This window comes from Amblyraja radiata, chromosome 25 (assembly GCF_010909765.2).
Source record: "Amblyraja radiata isolate CabotCenter1 chromosome 25, sAmbRad1.1.pri, whole genome shotgun sequence".
NCBI classification, from domain to species: domain Eukaryota; kingdom Metazoa; phylum Chordata; class Chondrichthyes; order Rajiformes; family Rajidae; genus Amblyraja; species Amblyraja radiata.
The window spans coordinates 25,457,995-25,479,655 of NC_045980.1; the positions used below are offsets into that span (position 1 = coordinate 25,457,995).

At 38.4% G+C, this 21,661-nt stretch overlaps 1 protein-coding gene across 1 annotated transcript in view; it reads right to left on the reverse strand.

Moving 5' to 3' along the window:
- Positions 1-21,661, reverse strand: part of ppil2 (peptidylprolyl isomerase like 2) — a 183,257-nt gene that overhangs the window by 57,976 nt on the left and 103,620 nt on the right. Inside the window, exon 15 of the mRNA XM_033043526.1 lies at positions 551-668. Within this exon, the coding sequence (XP_032899417.1) occupies positions 551-668 (118 nt within the window). The remainder of the gene's footprint in view (positions 1-550; positions 669-21,661) is intronic.

The following is a 21,661-nucleotide window of genomic DNA, read 5'->3' on the forward strand; positions in this document are numbered from 1 at the left end:
GTCTAGGACCAGAGGTCATAGCCTCTGAATTAAAGGGCACTCTTTTAGAAAGGAGGTGAGGAGGAACTTCTTTAGTCAGAGGGTAGTTAATCTGTGAAACTCATTGCCACAGAGGGTTGTGGAAGCCAAGCCAGTGGATATTTTTAAGGCAGAGATAGACAAATTCTTCATTAGAACAGGTGTCAAGGGGTATGGGGAGTAGGCAGGAAAATGGGATTAGGAGGCAGAGTTCAGCCATGATTGAATGCCGGAGTAGACTCGATGGGTCGAATGGCCTAATTCTACTCCTATAACTTGTGAAATGAAGTTATGCGAGAATTTGTTTTATCCTGGATTCAGTACTCACAGCAGAGAATTGAAATTCTGAATAATGGGAGTGATTTCTTCTACAAACAAGTATCTTTTCCCTTTAGAGTGAAAGTCAAAAATCCTTTAAATAAATTTTCGGGAAGAGTATTTTACAAGCGTGCTAAGTTCAGTAAACCTAATACAGAACATAATGTAACTATCTTATTTTTATTACAGGTTTGGAGGGAAGAAAGTCACTTACAATTGCGATTTATTGGTGTTGGGTCCTGAATTGGCCATACTGAGGATGCCTCGACCAGTGTGCGAGAGATTGGGTTTGAACTCATCCTTGAAAGGTTTCCCCCAGTATGACTCTCCACCTGAAAGCATATGAGCGACAACCATTAAAATGAAGTACATCCATATATCTGCTGTCCATACAGGGAATTGATGGGAATTTCTATAGAGATAATTGCAAGCGAGTGAAGCATCTCACTACTTTGTATAATTGTTCCTAAATTCATGTGACTGGTAGGTAGTGGATTTTCTCATTATTTTTTGAACACAGAAACTGTCTGAAGCAACCTATGGCATCCCAGAACAAAAAAAAACATTCATGAGTTTTTGAACTTTTAAATGTGTTTTTTTCCTGAATGTACAATTCGAAAACATTCAAATTTCATGTTTCTTTGCAGGCAAATGATTGATTTTGCACACACCAATGTAATGTAACAATGATAAGCGCAAACACAACCTTGTAAAAGATTCTTCTTTCAGTGTCAGAGTGGCTGCAGCAGATTTCAAATAGAACACTTGAATATTGCTTTCTTTATGTTCTTACATTCACAAGAATGATTTATAATACATTTGCTTCTCTTCAATTGTGGGATCAAATCAGCAAAATAAAATGAGGAAAATGGAGAGTTAGTGTGCAGAATTCTCAGGTAAGATTCACTGGTTGCTGCAAAGGATTCCTAATGGATTGCTGCCATGTAGCTTTTTCAACTGCAAAATGTTTGGTAACTGTCTGTAAAGTCAGTATTGTAAAGCCAATCTAACTGGTCAGATCTAAAAATATTTTTTGAAAATTATTTACTTCAATGTTATTAATGTTTATACATTCCCAAAAATCATAATCATTTAAAGACTATGAAATCAATTACTCAATTTTGACAGCTGACGGCAACAGGTGTGGAGCTGTGTTGGCTGTTAAAGCTTTCAGAGATATGCCAGGAGTGGACCAGGAGACCAGGCAATTATGATCTTGAGGAACTGCAGGCTGATCTCTTACAATTTGCCTGTTATATTTCACAGGCAGGGCTACAAGTTGCTGAAGTTGGCAATTCCAACATACCACCTTAATCTGCCTCATGTGCACACCATCAGCATCACACAATATTGGTGGTCCAAAATGTTGATGTCGACCTTACAATGAATGGCCTCTGTGCTGTATTTTATAACTGTAATATGATGTAACAGTGTTAGTATTACCACCTCAATCCTTGTGAAATTCACACACAATATGTTCTCTTCATGACCATTTAGAGAATAGAGAAATAGAAAATGGAGTCAAACAAAATAACATAGGCAGAAAGAGTAAAGAGTGAGACAGCAGAGGGTCACATTGTGTGTGTGTGTGTGTGTAAGAGCAAACGTGAGAGCGAGAATGCGTGTGAGAGTGCATTAAAAAATAAGTTAAAGAGAACATTTGAAGTGGATTAGGAGTTGCTCCTTTGGTCTTAGAAATTCACTGGATGGATGTCTGAAAATTATAAACACACTTAAATAATGAAATACAGAATGATGTTCAACCCACTGAACGTTGGAACCTGCATTGGCATTGCTTTAATGGAAACATGGGAAATGCTAACAAGCAATAAGAGCAAGGCCCGTCTACCATGTACGCAGTCACTTGATACAAAGTTAACAAATTCTAATCATGGCAATCAATCTCTACAAATTTGTCTTGAAAAATCTGGAATACGAATAATTGCATTGGTGGAGAGGTTTGATAACAATAGGTCCAAAAGTAACTCTTTCCCCTTAAAAACGTATATACCATGCCCCAAAATTCTGACCCTTATTCCAGTCAGCAGTGGCATAACAGTCCGTGGCATTGAACTCAAAAAGAGTTATCCAAAAAGATCTTCCCCTAACGTTAATTTCATTATGTCTCCATGAAACGCAGCATCACGTAACAGTGATGTCTTGAGGTCAGCTGAGCAGCCAGAATTGAACAATTCGCACAGATTATACACAAGAAAACAAAGTCTCCAATTTTCAAACTTTTTACAGAAAATAATCTGGTTTGAGACATACACAAGATTAAGGCAGAAACAACATGTCAAGTAAATTAGAACAAAAATACCAATTATTTTTTATTATTTTGTAAAGCATGGAATCTTCAAATATGAAAAAATAATGTCCGTGTCCAGAATTACTTTTTGTAAAGCATGGTTTAAAATTAATGTTTCATATGGTCCTAATATGTCAGATAAACTTTGTGTAATGGAGATTATTTTTCCATGGGATTTTAGAGCATGTTTATGTAAAAAGTTAAAATTCTCACTCCATACAGGATTTTTACCTGTGAGGAGCTCCCACAGTGCTCCATGCAGAGCAACAGGATATCTTATAGGTTTCTGCATCATACTCAGCATGTGAAGACTTCAGAAGGAGCTGTTAGTTTCATTACAGTAGCAAAATCTATTTACAATGTCTGATTTATTCTATTCATTGTCCAAGTACTTTTATATCTGAGAATTGAACACCAATGGATGTATGGAGTGCAAAAATGATTCAACAATGTTACCATTTTATGAAGATGAATAGCACAAGCCTGAAGAATGATTCTAGACTTCTGACTCTTTTTGCAATTACTCAATGGTGCTTTGAAAGATATGTCTGATATTTGCTGGTGTAGGTTTAGAGAATATTTTTTCCCCAGTATCACTGAAGTTATGAGAGTACGGGTATTAGTGAAAAATGTGCACGTATGATATTCACTCAGCAGTGTTTACTACATAAATTTGAGGATACATGTTTTAAAACAGGAGTCATAACAGTTGCAATAAACGATACCGACTTATGTACAGTAGAATGCTGCCTGGATTAGAGGGTTTCAGCTACAGGGGTTAGATAGACATAGATTGTTTTCTCTGGAACAAGGAGAGACTTGATTGAAGTATATAAAATATGAGGTATAGATAAGGAATATAGTCAGAACCTTTTTCCTCAGTGTAGAAATGCCCAACACTAGAGACTATAGCTATAAGATGAAAGGGGAAAAGTTTAATGGAGATGTGCAGGGCAGGTAGTTTACACAGATAGTCGTGGGGTCCTGGAACGCATTGCCGTGGTGAGGGTGAAGGCATATATGACAGTGGCATTTAAGAGGCTTTCCGATAGGCACATGGAAGCGCAGGAAATAGAGAGATATGGAACATGTACAGGCCGAAGAGTTCAGTTAACTTGCCATCATATTCGGCATAAACATTGTGGGTTGAAGGGCCCATTCTTGTGATGTACTGTTCTATGTACCAAAGGGTAAGGCAAAGATGTAACCATCTTTCTTGATGAAGCATTTATAGATTATAATTTCAAGAGATAAAGCAGGAACAATTCTTGGAGTGTAAAACTTGGGTAATTTGAACCCATTATATATCAGTATTTTTAAACATTCTATTATGGTATGGTTTCTAGTGCTATGTTTTTAAATACAATGAACATTCTCAACAACTTTTTTTTTGACACTGACACACATTGACAGAGGAGCTAATAGAAATGTTGTTTTACCCATAAACTAAACAACATCAGTTTGATTGATAACTGGAGCAACACTTGCCCATTCATTCTGCTGTGGGGTGGTTGAAACCAGTCAACAGCAACATGGCTATCACAAGTTTTGGTAAATGCACATTGCACAGACATCAGGATGCCAAGTCCAGAAAGCTACAATGGAAAAAGATACAGCTTGGAATACTTTAACAGAATGCTAAAGTTTGATTTTGCTTAATTAGACCAGTCCAGGGAGCATATATTATTTATTTTATCCAAATCATGGGACACAACTTTTATGGTTTAAACTAAGCAAATCTAATCAAAACCTATTACTCTGTACATCTGTCTTACTGTGGAAGTAAACAGCTTAATGATTTAAATTAGGCCAAGACACATCTGATATTGTGTTTCGACAAATTGAGGACAGATGCAGATAACTGGTAAGCAGTTGTCTTACTGCATTGGTCCCATCTATCTTCAACACAATACTAAAACAGTGGAACATCTTCAATGAAAGTAGCTTGGAGTATTCATATTACTTAACTTGAGAAAGCATCTGCAGAGGTCGCCTTTACATGGAATTCTCGTGCAGGATTTTGATGAAATACAAAATGCCCCATGACGTCTGTAAAGTGCAGATCACCTGGAGCAGTGGGGGCAGGTTGCTGGAAATTCTGGGATTGGATTCCAAAGGTGATAGCAGAAGAGGGAGTATAATAGTAATGACATGAAGGAGGAGGAGTAACAGTAGGGAAACTGAAGCAGGATCCCAGAGAGAGCAAAAGGAGGAGTGGGGTCCCAGAAGCAGCAGGAGGGTTCACATTGACCTTGTTGAGGGAGGCTAAGAAATGAAGAAGGAACCCAAAATGTCACCTATTATTTCTCTCCAGAGATGTTGCCTGCCCCGCTGAGTTACTCCAGCATTTTGTGTCAATCTTCAGTGTAAACCTTCCTTCCTATACATACCTCAGAACTTTGCAGCATTAATGTTCAAAATGGGCCAAATTCATGAAAATAGTTTATTGATTCTTTCCTGTCCACCTTGGAAAAGAATAAAGTGATTATTCTGATATTAACAAAGGAAATGAATATCCAAATATGTTGCAGCAGGGTTGTATCATTTACTTACGATTATATTATTAGCCCTTAAGAATACGGAAGTTAATATAGCAGGGAGCATGTTGTTCACATAAATGTGCTTTGCGTAGAATACAGAGTGCTGGAGTAACTCAGCAAGTCAGTTTATGTCTTTATTTACTCTGTGTGGTAACTTTGTTGATCAAAAATAATTAGGTGCAACGAACCATAGTTAATATAGAAGGAACCTGAAAATAGGTCGAAATAAACTTTTAAAATGGAGACAGGTTAATTTTGATGCAGAACTTGAGCTGTTTGGTAAAAATTCAAATTCAATGGCAGATTTCAAAGAAATTGGTAAGTGACAATTGACTTCATAACAGAAAGCATGGAGAATAATTTGTTAATAAATGTCATGGCATGATTTTAGGAAACCTCCTGAATTTTTTTTCAGAGCCCAAGCTCTGCTGAAACATTCAGAATTTGATGCTAAGGAAAGAGTTGTAGTTGTGGAAGTGGGTTTTGGTTAACACCTTATCAAAGACAAGAAGGGAAAGAGACACTCAGAGGATGAACAGGTGAGAGAGACAATTAGAAATCCTGTTGAGAATAGTCGAATTTCTTCATGTTGGGCATTCATGTTGGCAATGACAATGAATGCAGAAATTGAAGGTGCTAAGGTACTTGGGAGTGCTGGTGCAGGATTCCCTAAGATTTAATTTCCAAGTCAAATCGGAAGTAAGGAAGGCAAATTTAATGGCAGCATTTATTTCGAGAGGACTAGAATATAAAATCAGGCTGAGGCTTTATAAGGTCAGACCACATTTGTGTTGTGAGCAGTTTTGGGCCTCATATCTGAGGAAGGATGTGCTGGCGTTGGAGAGGGTCCTGAGGAGGTTTACGAGAATTATCCCAGGAATGATTGGGCTAACATATGATGAGCGCTTGACAGCACTGGGCCTGTACTTGCTGGAATCTAGAAGGATAAGGGGGCACCTCATTTTCGAATAGTGAAAGGCCTGGGGAGAGGGGATGTGGAGAGGATATTTCCACTTATGGGAGAGTCTAGGATCAGAGACCAAAGCCTAAGAATAAAAGGACATACCTTTAGAAAGGAGATGAGGAGCAACTTCTTTAGTCAGAGGGTGGTGAATTTGTGGAATTCATTGCCAAAGAAGGCTGCGGAGGCCGTCAATTGATATTTTTAAGGCAGAGATTGATAGATTTTTGATTAGTACGAGTCAATAGGGGGAGAAGGCAAGATAATGGGGCTGAGAGAGCAAGATAGATCAGCCATGATTGAATGGCGGAGTAGACTTGATGGGCCGAATGGCCTAATTATGCACCTATAACTTATGAACTGAAGCATCCTTTAATTTACAAAGGTGGAATTATGTGTATGATAAGTGGCTTAAGAGACAAACTACCCAGCAATTATGTACTTTTACAATTTCATGCAATTAACAAGAATAGATTATGTACGTTATTGGGAACCATATTATATCTGCAGCTACAATAATATGAAGCACCACATGAGGCGGGTAAAAAAGGGCTCATTGGTGCATCTTGCGAGTCGGGGGTGGCGTCAGAAGCTGGGGGCCTAATTAGCTGGGAAGACAGTGCGAGCCAGAGGTGGCATCAACAGGTCCATATACTAAATCTGAAATCCATTATGAAGCAGTCCGTTAAAACGAGGCTTCACTGTACCACAATTACCTTTGAGAACTAAAGACTCAAAATTTAACAACAATGCAAATTGCAGTGGCGAGTACAATACTTTGGTGGACGCATTTCTACTGAACTGCAGCCTAAACCACAATTCTTCTTCTTTCATGTGGTGCATTCTTAATGGCTTACTGTGTGATTTCAAGTGGTGTCAGGCTGGTCACATTGTCCAGTCCATATTTTCAGTAATCTTTGGTAATTACTAAATGACCACCATTCTGGATGCCATTATACACGGCTGACAGCAAATCATTTTATGTTGCAGCTTTCCTTGAATGTTCCGACTATCTACTGGTCTCATCTGATTTCCTCTGAGTTCTGAACATTTATGGAATTTCCCAATGAGAACAGGAGTTATAAATAATGTTGGTGAATGAATGATGTGCATCAAAAATGTAAAAGTCTGAGGTAATTTTAACATATTTGGAATTAAAAAAAAACATTATCTAAGTTGCACAAAACTGTACCTGAATATCACTAATGTCTTCTGGCCAAGAAGATAACGCTCAATTTAACAACCGGTAGGAACAGTTTAAAAAATAAATTAATCAAGCTAAATAACCAGAATAACAAAATCAGGAAACATAGAAACATAGAAAATAGGTGCAGGAGTAGGCCATTCGGCCCTTCGAGCCTGCACCGCCATTCAATATGATCATGGCTGATCATCCAACTCAGTATCCTGTACCTGCCTTCTCTCCATACCCCCTGATCCCTTAAGCCACACAAGGGCCACATCTAACTCCCTCTTAAATATAGCCAGTGAACTGGCCTCAACTACATTCTGTGGCAGAGAATTCCAGAGATTCACCACTCTCTGTGTGAAAAATGTTTTTCTCATCTCAGTCCTAAAAGATTTCCCCTTTATCCTTAAACTGTGACCCCTTGTTCTGGACTTCCCCAACATCAGGAACAATCTTCCTGCATCTCGCCTGTCCAACCCCTTAAGAATTTTGTAAGTTTCTATAAGATCCCCGCTCAACCTTCTAAATTCTAGCGAGTACAAGCCGAGTCTATCCAGTCTTTCTTCATATGAAAGTCCTGACATCCCAGGAATCAGTCTGGGAAGTACAGTGCCTATTTAGTTCTACATTTCTTTCATATATTTGCCCATTTTTGTCTGTATATATTTCATTCAGGCAGAAAGATAAATGTTGCCTGTTAATGCAGCTGATGTCTAGAACCCAGGTCAAAATCTCTAATTCTCCCCTCCTGGCATGAACAGATAAAAATCAGACACTCGCTGAATAGTAATTAGCCAATGAACAACATTAATTCAACCAGAACATGGTTAAGGAGGAGTAGCTGTAACCGACGGAGACTAGAGTAGTTATGTAGTTTCTTGACATGATCAATACGTAATCAGGCATTAGTACGTGCAAAACTATTTAAATATGACAAATAGAAGTTACAGCCGTAACATAATTAAATATAAACTAATTTATGTACAACTATAATTAGAAGTTGGGGCAGCGATGCAAAACCAGATGAGGTCTGACCTATGGAAATACAAACACAAGATGAAAGACATAAAAGGTCTGATCTTTTTCATTCAAGCAATGCAGATTATAGGGTGAAATTGTAGGATTTAATGATGAAAGGGTTGGGATAGGGTAGACTGCTTTTAGTAGTAATTGAAAAAAGACCTAAACATTGAATGGTCAGCACAGAAAACAGGAGCGAACTCTTCAGAGTTTTGAAGTAGTGAAATTTGTCAATAGAAGTGGCTACATGGGTGGTTATAAACTAAATGTTCCCAAAGTTCAGAAAGATCATAGAAACAATGATGGTTGTGTTGGTACTGATTGAAGATGGGTGTGTTGGGGTGATTGGAGGAGCCCAGATGTTAAATGGTGACATAATGGCAAAGCAAAAAAACGAATCTTGCCCTCGTAGAACAATGTTGCAGATTCCAAAAACCTCAACGAAGCCCTGACGGGTATATTTTAGTCTTGTAAAAAAATTGTGCTAATGGAAAAATAAAGAGATAGAAAAAGGAATCTAGCACCAACGGAAGTACAAAAAAAAAATTATAAAGACAACCTAATAATATATAATAATAGACGTATTTGGAAACAAATAGTTAAGACTCTACATTTGGATAATCTCTCATTTAGATTACCAATTATGAATAATCCATCGTTTAAACCTGCTATATTAGATGGGGGGTTTAAACAATGGGATGATTTAGGAATTACAAGGATAGAACACCTTTATAGAAAAGGAAAATTTCTTTTATTCCAGGAGTTACAAGATATTTATGGATTGTCTCCACAACATTTGTTTAGGTATTTACAAATTAGAGATTATATTAAATCCAATACACAAGATTATAAAAATAAAGAAGCAGGATTGTTAGACGAACTGTTTAATTTATATCCAAATACAGAAAAATTAATAGCCTATATATATAACATCATTTTGGATAAGGAGAATCCAATAACGGAAATATATCGTCAAGCATGGGAAAATGAAATGGGATTGGCTATAACAAAAGAAAACTGGGAAGAAAGTCTACAACGAATACACCGGTGTTCATTAAACGCCAGACATATACTGATACAATTTAAAGTATTATATAGGTTACATTATTCGAAAACTAAATTAAATAGTATTTTTCCGAATCTCTCCGCTATTTGTGATAAGTGCAAGAAAGCAGAGGCAAATTTAATACATAGTTTCGTTACATGTCCTAAATTGAATTATTACTGGACAGAAATTTTTAAAGTTATTTCTGAAGTCATCAAAGTTAAATTGGACCCTAACCCAAAGCTAATAATATTTGGAATTCCGGATTTACATCTATCACTTACAGTAAATCAAAGAAATTTCTTTGATTACTGTTTGATAATTGGGAAAAAAATCATATTGAAATTTTGGAAGGGAACATTATCCCCCACAACCAAAATGTGGGCAACAGAGATGATGGAGACGTTACATCTGGAAAGAATTAGATTTGTCCTATTGGACAAGTATAATTCTTTTGAACAGATATGGTCTCCATATATACAGTATTTAGAGAAGTAGCTGTTCTTGGCAACACAGCTCGGCGTGCACCCTGCGGGATTTGGTGAGAATAATTCATTTTTATATTGGAATTAACATATATGTCTTTATTGATACTATCACTTGTAGTAGTGTTATTAACAATACATATTGTGGTTTCTCAATTTTTTTTTTTTTTTTTTTAATTTTTTTTTTCGTTTCTCTTTTCTTTCTTATATATAATCAAATTATTATTTAATCACTCTCTTAATGATTTATAACTGTTCTATTCTTTTCCTATCATTATTTCTAAAAAAAATAGTAGATAAGTATTACTAGTGTTTTACTTAATGCAAATTGAATTAATTTGATATAAAGTTGTTTGAAGCATTGTAATTGATTACCTTTAATAAAAAAATATATAAAAAAAAGAAAAAGGAATCTAATGGTCATGGGAGAATTTATCTTGATGGGAAACTGAACAAACAATGTATCCAATGTTGCTTTGATGCTGTATTAAAATAATATACATAATAAATGAACATGAACCTGAACATAAGCGCTAGTTCATGGTGCCATATGTCATGGAACTAGGAACAAGATGATCTATTTGAACGGAACAGGAGACTGCCCATGCCAGAATCTGGAGCACCAAAGAAACTCAGTGAGGTGCACAGCGGGTCAAGCAGCATCTATTGAGGCAATGGGATGACAATAACCTCTCCGTCAATATCAGGTAGACGAAGGAGCTAGTTATTGACTTCAGGAAACAATGCGGTGTACACACCCTAGTCAACATTTATGGTGTCAAAGTGGAGATGGTTGAGAGCTTTACGTTCCTTGGCATAAAGATCATCAACAATTTGTCCTGGACAACTACATTGAATCAGGAAGTCGAGGATACAATGGCAGGGAAGGCTGCTGACTCTTAGGTCCAAGAGCCTGGAGATGAGTTTTGTTGGGATTATCGTTTTGATCAATACATAGGAATGCCAGAAACTTTGGCATGTCTCCAGTGATTCTTGTCAACTTCTAAAGATGCTCCACAGAAAACATCCTTTCAGATGCATTACAGCTTGGTTCGGCAACAGCTCTGTTCAAGACTGCAAAAAATTGCAGAGGGGTATGGATGCAACCCAGGCACCATAAGCACCTAGGACCTGATGACTAACCTACTTCAAATACAGATGGCACCTTTATCAATTCTTAACCTCTGCAATATCCCAACTGCCTTTGTTTACAAAAACATTAGCAGAAATCTCTAGTTAAAACAGGTATAAAACCCTCATGCAGCATTTCTATCATGCCCTGTTTCTCCACACATGATCTCATCGACCCAATCTTCCTTCAGCACGATCTACTGAGCGTTTCCAGCCGCTTCTGCTCTTATTCCAGGATCTGCAGTATTTTCTATTTTCACTTAAATCAATAACCTCCACAACACAACCGTTCTGGCCAATGGGAACAGTTTTTCTTATTTAAAGAGCCTTCATGATTTTGAACACTTCCATCATTATCTGTACTCCAGGGAGAACAATTTCAGTTCCACCAGTCTTCATCCTATGTTTCTTGTGCTTAGGATCAATCTACTACCCATTTATTATGTATATACTTTGAACACATATGTTTTCTCTTTGCCTTTATTTCAATTTCTTAACATTCCCTCTGGTATTTCTATATTTGGCCAGATGTACATGACCTCTGTCGTAAACCCCCCTATTTTTGCTTCATCTCAAATCGACTTATTTTCGTTCATCCATGAATTTCGGCTTTTAGTAGCAATGGCACTAGCTGCCCTACTTTTCTCCAACTATTATATACCTAAACAGTATTTTAACCATTCTCAATTCAAGGCCTCGAATTGTTTAAATTGAGCCTTGCCTGCCAAGCTTTGATTTCAGTTTACCCTAGCAACAACAGTAAACAGAAGACATTGGAAGCCCCTATGGGCATTAAAAACTAAGCATGTTGGAATGGAAAATAATAAAAATGGAAAGAGAAACAGAGCTTGTAATCTTTAATCAGAACTTGAAAATGTAAAAAAATTAATCATGCTTCATGCAACAGCAAAAGGGGGAGGGTGGAAAGAACAGAGATTGTCTGTGATGGAGTGGAGTCCAAAGAGAGTGAACAAGACAAACAACGGTACTGCCAGGGTGGTGAAGACTGGTTGATCATAGATGAACTATTACAGAAAATGATGAAAATACTCATTAGGTCAGGAAACAGATCTCGGCCAGAGCCATTTTCAACCTTGTAAAATTGGCACTCTTCCAATTTCAAAATGTTCTTCCCCTTTTTCCTTGTAAATCTAAATATTGTGATTCTATTGTTGTTTCCAAACTGTCCTCCCATTGTGACTTGTTCTCCTCCTTCCCAAGGAACAGATCCAGCAATGCCTCCTCAGCAGCTTGGAAACATACTGACAAGACAATGCTCTCCTGAACAATTTCAGCAACTTTTCTCTCAACTTTCCTTTAACATTGTTACTAGCGTAATTTTTAGGATATTTAACTGCTCCCCTACCACCATCTAAGATTCCTGCCCTCACAATAATCCCCCTTTAGATTCACTCTGTATTCTCCTTGCTGGAAACTGTTCTAAAGCTCCCTAATAGTGATGCAGCAGGTAGAACTGCTATCTCTCAGCAACAAAGACACAGATTGGATCCTGGCCTTGGGTGCTGTCCGTGTGTAGTTTGCACATTCTCTCTGTGACCACGTGGGTTTCCTACTACATCCCAAAGCCGTAGGAGCTTGCAGGCTATTGTGCCTCTGAAAATTGCCCTTAATGTATAGGGAATGGATGTGAAAGTAGGATAACATAGAACTAGTGTGAATGGGAGATCAATGGTCGGCATGGACTCAGTGAACCAAAGGGCTTGTTTCCAAGGTGTATCTTTCAATCAATCAATTCAATCCTTCTCTGGCATTGTCAAATTTTATAATGTTGATTACACACCTTCAATTGGCTTTGGCCATCTTACTATGCAAAACAATTCTTTATACATTTAGGGTTTGTTCAGCTATTGCAGAAAATCAAGTCAGAGTCAAGCCAAAAGGTGGAAGAGAACATTTTCTTTGAAAGATATTGCATTATTTAGCAGTTGTGAAATAATTATATTTTCAAACTCTGATGCCTGCAGGTCTGACAATTTGACTGCCTTACTGCTTTCAAGGACTATAGCAGTCATTTAGAATTTTCATATTGCACACCAGGGTGGAGTCGATCAGATTGTTGTATTCTTTGCTGGAAGCAAAACATGTTGCTGTGGCAGCAGGCAGGAACACAGCAAATGCCCTTGTTTACTGTTGAAAAATCTATTGGTGCTTTAACTGGCTCGACGTACAGACGAGGGCGGGCCCATTGAATAAAAGCAAAGAATCAAAAGGGCTTCTACGAGTTAAATGAAGCTTCAAGCACAGAGTGATTTACTGTGGTCGACGCAAAGCACCTGTGAAGGAAGGGATTTTCAGAAATGCATCATCAGTCATCCATTAGCAGGTTGCTAAGATACAGTGAATAATTATTGAAGCAAATATCAACGTAGCATCACGTTCTTAGGCACACATTACTTAGCAAAAGTTAACCAGTAATGAATGGAGGAAACAAAGTCAGATGCAGCTGTGCCTTGGAGTATCAAAATCAGCGGTGGGCATTTAGTTGTTGCATCTCAAAAGTGAAAATAAGATGCTTATTTTCTAGTGAGGAATACTGAGTATGTGCGTGAATCTCAACAAGAACCAAGACATTACGAGCTGTGATTTAATTTTCTGACTATCGTCAACACACATCTCATCATCAGTCTCCTCAATGTTATTGCACTGCATTGAGGAGGGGGATGGTATAGCCAATTAGGTTGCCAGATGTCCTACTGAGGCAGTGGCTTGAATTAATGAGAACAGCTCACATTCACTTACTACCTTGGTTCAATGTGGCACCTAAAGGAGGAGGATCTTTCTCAGTTAAAGCCAGCCTCCTGCAGGCTGTTAGTATGATGAATGAGACATAGTGCGGTACATAGTACGTGCAGTAAGACCATTCACTCACTGCATTAGTCGCAAGGTGACCTTCAGTACGAGGTTCTCGTGGTTCATCGAAAACAAAAACAATCTCAAGCTTTTCCTTGCAATAAAAAAAATAAAACACCGGAAATGCACAGCAATTTTGTCAGCAATAGAGAAATTGAAGAGAGATTAAAGGTACAAAGACATGGGACTCCAGAGGCTTCACTAAAATTTTAACCAGTTGTTTCCCTTTCAAATGCAGACTGGTGTATCATGTATTTTTTTAATTATTTTACATTCTCACGTCAAACCTCCAACAATTTAAAAATGCTTCAAATTACTTGAATAAACTAAGACTTATTCACAATGTTATTAATTTATTTCATGTACTTAAAATACTGTTATTTGTGAAATATTTTTTGGGAAATAATTGAGAAACGGGTAATTAAAAAAAAAAAATCACTACTGTCAGCATCAATGATTTCAATATTTGCATTTGCAACCAATTTTCAATGCTCCATGAGCTGAAACAAGGGTTGTAATGTTTTATCACCTTCACCTCAACCACAGAAGAAAAAAATGTCCTGTTATTTAGTATTTCAAAAGTTATGGCCATTTTCTTCTTTGAAATAAGTCCGGACTTCTCACCTTTCTCAGAGAGGGCTACTGAATACAGGGAAGACAACACAACTTCCTTTCTGCTACCATTTCATCCGTTCTGGTACCCATCAAGCTGTCAACTGCTACTATGCATGTTGTGTACGGTCTTGTTTAAATGAATGCATATTTCAATCTCTCAGTAGCACCTGTTAAGAGCCGAAAAGCACAGCTTTCGAGCTTGTGCACATTTTACATGATGTTGCTGGGTCAATCTAAATAACCCTCAGCTCTGCAGCATCTGCCAAAAGCAGCTTATTGCTAAGTTGATGCAAATTCTACCTACAGACAAACACAACAGAGGTTAAGAAGGAACTGCAGATGCTGGAAAACCGAAGGTACACAAAATTGCTGGAGAAACTCAGCGGGTGCAGCAGCATCTATGGAGCGAAGGAAATAGGCAACGTTTCGGCCCGAAACTTTGCCTATTTCCTTCGCTCCATAGATGCTGCTGCACCCGCTGAGTTTCTCCAGCATTTTTGTGTACCTACAACCGAGGTTAGCTCCACGATATACAAGTTTTGCCTCTGGTCTGCACAAGTTGCTGCATCATTTGCAGCTGACTGATGCCATCCAGAGTTGTGATCAAGAGTTGCCTCTCACTTCCAGCAATTCAATCATGTAATCAATGCTGCAGTATTGAATCCTTCAGTAATGTGCTGGCTAACTAAAACACCTGGATGTGAAGGATTGTATTTTTGCTTTCCGTGCGCATTAAGATTGAAGAATAATCGGCCATAGTGCTTTAAGCTTACATTTACCACTCAGTCAATACCAGTATCAGTCTGAATGCAGATACAATCTACACAATCTAAGCACTACGGAGAGGGTCTGCCCCATATCTGACACTTAGTGAGGGAGCAAGGAGCCTCCACAAAAAAACATCAAACACCTGAATTTATCTGTGCCAAAGTTATTAGAACTCATCGGGTAACCACAAGCATAATTTATCATGTGACGAGCAAATGAATGAATTCACAACAACAACTTTCATAAATTATAATAACATTTTTTTAAACTTTAACGTTGCAAAACATCCCAAGGCTCTGCATAGCAGCATTACAAAAGTAATGATGATGTGCAAAGGCATTGCCAAAAATGTTAAGTTGTGGAGCTTTGTGAAGAGAGGTGGAGAAATTTCAGAAGGGTATTTCCTGAGCTTTCAATTGGCAGGCAGCTTGCAGTAATGGAGTGGTTTAATTTCCAAATGACCAATATTCTGGAATTGGAGTGGCAGATATCTGAAACATTTTTTTGCCTGTAATTAAAGAAATAGGATGGTTTCTATAGCTCTAGGTTATCAGTTTTTGCAGCACCTTTAATCTTTATATTTTTAGTTAGCCAGAGACTCTAGCTTTAGCTGCCCTTCTTTTCTACCTCAAGAAAATAGCTTTCATCTATACCTATTTATTCTGAGATCTCCCAATCATTACTCATCCACTGATTGACTTTAGACTGGTTTATATAAACACTGCACCATCTGCTGGAAGATGTATGATTATTAAGGGGCTGCAAAGTTAATCTAGAGACAAGCAAAACAAATAGGTTAGTTATAAATATCCTATCATTATGCCTACTCTGTACAGGTGCTACTGCACTTGCACCTAACAAATGCTGTCCAAAAGTTATCTGCAAGAACCATTTTGCTTTCAGCAATTCAATCATATAATCAATTTGCCCATATTTAATCCTTCAGCAACATTCTAGCTGCTTGATTCATCTGTTTGTACAGCCCCTTTTTTGTACTCATTACAGTTGAAGGATAATAGTGCTACAACATATTAAGCTTACACTTGTCATTCAGTCATTGCAGGACACTATTAGTCTCAAGGCAGATACCCTCCTGACAATAAGGCACAGACTAGAGGGTGCTCAAACATTTCGTTCACAACAGACTGAACAATTTGGACATAAAACAACCCCACCCCCACTGAATCTATCAGAACCGATTGGCTTGGTTAGACATCTTTCCACAAATCATTTGCAGAGGTCAGGGCCCTGGATGAAGCATTAGAGGAGACAAAATGTGCCTGGGAAAAAGGGGCTGGAAGAAACAAACAGAATTGGAATGGAGGATATTTCATAAACAAGAGGGATCAGACAGGGAAGAAAGTCAAGGCAGTTTAAGATGAATATATTTGCATAAATGTGCATAGAACATGGGAAATAAGATTGGTGCGCTGCAGGAACAAGCAACCAATATGATTAAAACACAACGTACTTGAGTAACTTGGCGCTGAGGGAGTATCTCTGGAGGGAATGAATAGATTATGTTTCGGGTCAAAACCATTCTTTGGACTATTATTGACTCCTCTCACTTCTTCAAGTTAAAGTTGTAGCCATGGGCACTCGCATGAGCCACTGATAAGGCTGCCCTTTTCTTGGTTTTGTTGAACAGTCCTTATTCCAAACATACCTCGGCACCATTCCATGAATCTTTCTCCACTACAACAATGACAGTCGGGGCTGCCTCCTGCACCTGTGCGTAACCCGCTAATTTAATCAATCTTACTATCTTCTCAAAGTACAGTTGTTTTGATTCAATCTCTTTACAATGCCTACGTATAGATACTTGTACTGAACTGCATGCAAAAATGAATTTCAATACACCTTGGTACATGTGACAAAATGCCATTGACATATTGAATTCAACTTCAACCAGTTGAACTCTTACAGATCCTGCTTTCCTTTTTCATTTTCCATCACTATTCTAAACCTGACCATGGTCCGTTTCCCAATTACTTTTCGACAGAAACATACATCACTTGCCCTACTTCATCCCTGTAACTAGATACAGAACTTCTCATTGATGGAAACAAACAGATCTAGAAAACTCAAACATTTTTAGAAATCTTCCCTCCTTTCCTTTACACTGTTACCTTCTTACTTTAAATTAGATTAACCAAAGTCCCTTTTATCATAAGGTTATTGACATTGATATGCAATCTTTTCTGGTGCAGTAACAGTAACTTTGATCAACATTATCACATTATATTTTATTTTGCCCTTTCTTATTTTTCCTGAATACAAAGCAGTTCTAGAATATCAAGTCATCATTCGATCTTCTGTCCGAGTCAGATCTCTATAATGCTACTGTTTTATAGTTCCATGCAACTTCTTGTGCCTTTTTCTCATCCATATTTATATTCTCTGTGTGATTATACACACATTAATCTTTCTCATTTGATGCCATCATTTTGGAAATAGTTCATATTCTAATATTACTCATTGCTTTCGGTCCTTTTATTTATTTTGGATGAGAATTAGACCAAGATGGTGGTGGTGGAATGTGAAGGGGAAAGTCGGCAAGAGTGAACAGTCTGCGAACCTACGTCGGAAAGCACTCTGAAGTTGTGCGATTGGCTCAGAAGGCAGCACATGGCAACCTCAGCATATGGAAGTGAAGGAGCAGCTGGTGGCAGCGATGCACAGTGCATTTGCAGTGGTTGTGGGTCATGGTATTGGTGGAGTGGGCTGCAAGACGCCTTGTAGCAGCCATGTGAGCAAGTGAATCAAACACAGCCTGCAATAGCTGCACACAGCAGGGTTGGAAAGTGCTGGACATCACGCTGGGTCAGGTCAAGCCCTACATCATTGATCCAGTGCTGCCAGGACTGGGGCTTAATGTGAGAAAATAAGAAATTGTATATCTCCTTTGGGCCAAGATCGGGCTTTTCAAAGACTTGGAAGTAGCAAGATGGCACCGAAACTTAGCAACTCTCTACATACTGTTCCAGACAAGGATCTATTATACTTGGAAAGTATGATTTGATTTGATAGCATGCATAGCAAGCATTTCACTGAATATCTGTACACATGGCAATAAATTACCTACAGACACTCCCCAACTTGGTAAGGTTAGGCCCCACAGACCCGTGCGTTACTTTAAGTCCTAAAAGAAATGCTACTGTGTATGCGTACATTTCCTATTCGACGTAGAGACCATGGGGAGGTCCGACTCAGACACATGTGGGACTTTCGCTGCGGGGACCATAGGGGAGCTCCGATGCGGAAACCACAGGGGAGCTTCGAAACGGAGACCACGTGGGTATCAGTAGGCTTAAAGAATTGTTTAAGTGTGAGTTTACCTCACACTTAAGTTGCCTATTACGTACGTTGGAAAGTGTCTGTATCTTTAAATTTGTGGCTTTGTGGAGCACGAGTGTTGAGCAATATCGTGGAGGGTGTGCTGTCACCTATCCTTACTGATTGTGTTTCATGGTTCAGTAAGTCACAGATCCAGTTGCAGAGGGTCTTAGGTTCAACAGTTTTGAAATTACTTTGGCTGGAATTATGGTGTTGAACTAGATTTCTCAATGACCAACATCATGGACCATGCTGATGCCTCTGGTTATGATGTTTCCCACAAAAAAGAAATTGGGTCAGATCGGGTCATGGCGTGCCAATCTGGTTTAGTATTTATCTGGGTCAGAGGAACTTAGTATTTCCACATGTGCCCCATGTTCTTGAACAATATTTGGTAATTCATTATAAAAGTGATCATCCTTGAGACTATTTTGTTTATGGCAATGGTTGAGTCAGGAATGGAAAAAGATCTATTTATTCGGACCCTGGTCAAGTTTTAGCTATATTTTATAGCCAATCTCAAGAACAGATTTATTCTCCAACTGTTGAAAACACAGCAAGTCATATTCAGTGCAGCAGCAAAACTGAAAGAAGAGAAGGTGATGAGCTAAATCAGAATGATTAATATGCTTTTTTACGTAATCAATTTCCAAAATCATTTCAATGACAGTAATACAGTAAAATGAATCCAGAGCCGAGAAGACATGTATAGGAAGGATGACTAAAAGATTATATGATGAGCTCAGTTTTGTATTGTTTTTAAAGGAAACCACAAGAGACAGTTTTTGGCAAGTACCAGTTTCAAAGAATATAAAATAAGGTAAAGTTTAATAGAAGCAACATTTCTACAGTTGTGAAATTGTTAGAATTAAATGCTTTCAAGTGGGTCACTCAAGGCCGTTAGTGGAAAACTGCAGGCTAACAGAACTGGCATTAATAAAATGAAAAATCACATTTTCATTGCCAATCTTCTTTCCATAGCCAAACTAGGTAGTGTTATTTTGCACTGCAATTTATCATATAATTTCAAGAATCGAGACATAAGCAGGTGCTTAGAGGTGCCCTGCAATTGGACAATATTGGAATATAGGAAAGATGGAGGGTAGAATAAGATTTAAGAGATTATTTAAATTTAAAGACAGACCAGGTAAGTGGATAGGCCAAGCCGCAATGGAATTTGGAAGGATGAGAGGATATCTTTAGAAACATAAAATTCTTAAAGAATTGGACAGGCTAGATGCAGGAAAAGTGTTCCCGATGTTGGGGGAGTTCAGAACCAGTGGTCACAGTTTAAGAATAAGGGGTAGGCCATTTAGGACTGAGATGATGAAAAACTTATTCTGCCAGAGAGTTGTGAATCTGTGGAATTTTCTGCTACAGAAGGCAGTGGAGGCCAATTCACTGGATGTTTTCAAGAGAGAGTTAGATTTAGCTCTTAGGGCTAAAGCAGGGGTCGGCAACCTATGGCCCACGGGCCGGATCCGGCCTGTAACCCGAAATCATCCGGCCCGCAGGTGTGTCTTTTTTCCAATTCGTTTTCGCGACCTGGGAATTGCAGCCAGTCCCGGGGACACGAACTGATCTGGGGACTGCAGCTTGTCCCGGTGCACGCAGGCGATCTGGGCGCTACAGCCAGTCCCAGGGACGCGAGCTGATCTGGGAACTGCAGCCAGTCCCAGGGACGTGAGCTGATCTGGGAAATGCAGCTCGTCCTGGGGCATGCAGGCAACCTGGGAGCTACAGCCAGTCCCAGGTCAGGCGAGCCGACCTGCGAACTGCAGCCAGTCCCGGGGCACACGAGGGACCTGGAAACAGCAGAAAACTAATTGAAAAACATGTGAAAACTAATGCGAAAAACAACACCAAGCGTCACACTATAGCGATAGATGTGCCTTGCACATCCGTTCACAGACATGGGTCCTGACCCCTATGCAGAACAAGGTTGTTGACTCCTGGGCTAAAGGAATCAAGGGATATGGGGAACAAGCAGGAACGGGGTACTGATTTTGGATGATCAGCCATGATCATATTGAATGGTGGTGCTGGCTCGAAGGGCTGAGTTTCTATGCTTCTAAGCCAGTATCTGTCCAGGTACAAACAGTGTAATCGGCTCATAAACATTGCTAATGGCAAGTATTGGTGATGACAGCTGAGGAAACGTTGAAATATGATTAGTATGTAACTCTGATTTTGTAAACAATTATTGAGGACTATAACAAGGATAGATAAAGTTAATGAGGTGTTATATTTTATTCTTGGGTAACACAATGAAACAAAGATGAGCAGGGTCAATGAAGTGAGCCTTCAACTTATACCCCATTAGGACTAGAATGAGGAAGGCTGAAAGTTGAAAGCTAAAACTTGGGTTTTGCAGAGGACAATATACGCATGCATAATTGGTTAAGGAAATGGAAAGATTGGAGATCTGTGGAGAGGTCATCAATGCGAAATTATGGGGAAGAAGTAGATGCAGCTAGAACAATTTGTTTTCTGGGGAATGGGATATGAAGCATTGTGATTTTTCGGAACAAAAAAAACTATCAGCAGAAAGTGATTTTTTTAGAAAAGAATGTAAGATAAGAATGATAAAGTCTTCCGTTCACGTTTCCTTTCAATATTTTCTTAGAACAAAAATGAATTGCTTTTGTGTGTATTTGCAGCATTTGACATCAATCACAAATGAATAGTTAATCTGGTAGGAATGTGTGTAAGGGATTCTTTGTAGCTTTGCATTGTTCTGTCTCAAATATTTCAACGAGATTCTTTAAATTTCATTGGAATTACAAGAACATGCAGGCAGAGGACCAGTCATTCATTTTATCCAAAGATTCAATGTAGATCCAGGTTGGTCAAAAAATATCCTTTAATTGCTCAAGAGCAAAGAATATCACAATGTCCTCATTCTGTACTGGATTTAAAGATACAAGGAATTAACAGCAATAATTTTGCATGTTTAGGCAATCAAGATTTTATATTTCAATAACCATTCTCCTAGATTACAAACAAAATAAATCTGTTTCTCTTCACTGAGTAAAACAGAAATATGCAATTCTTTG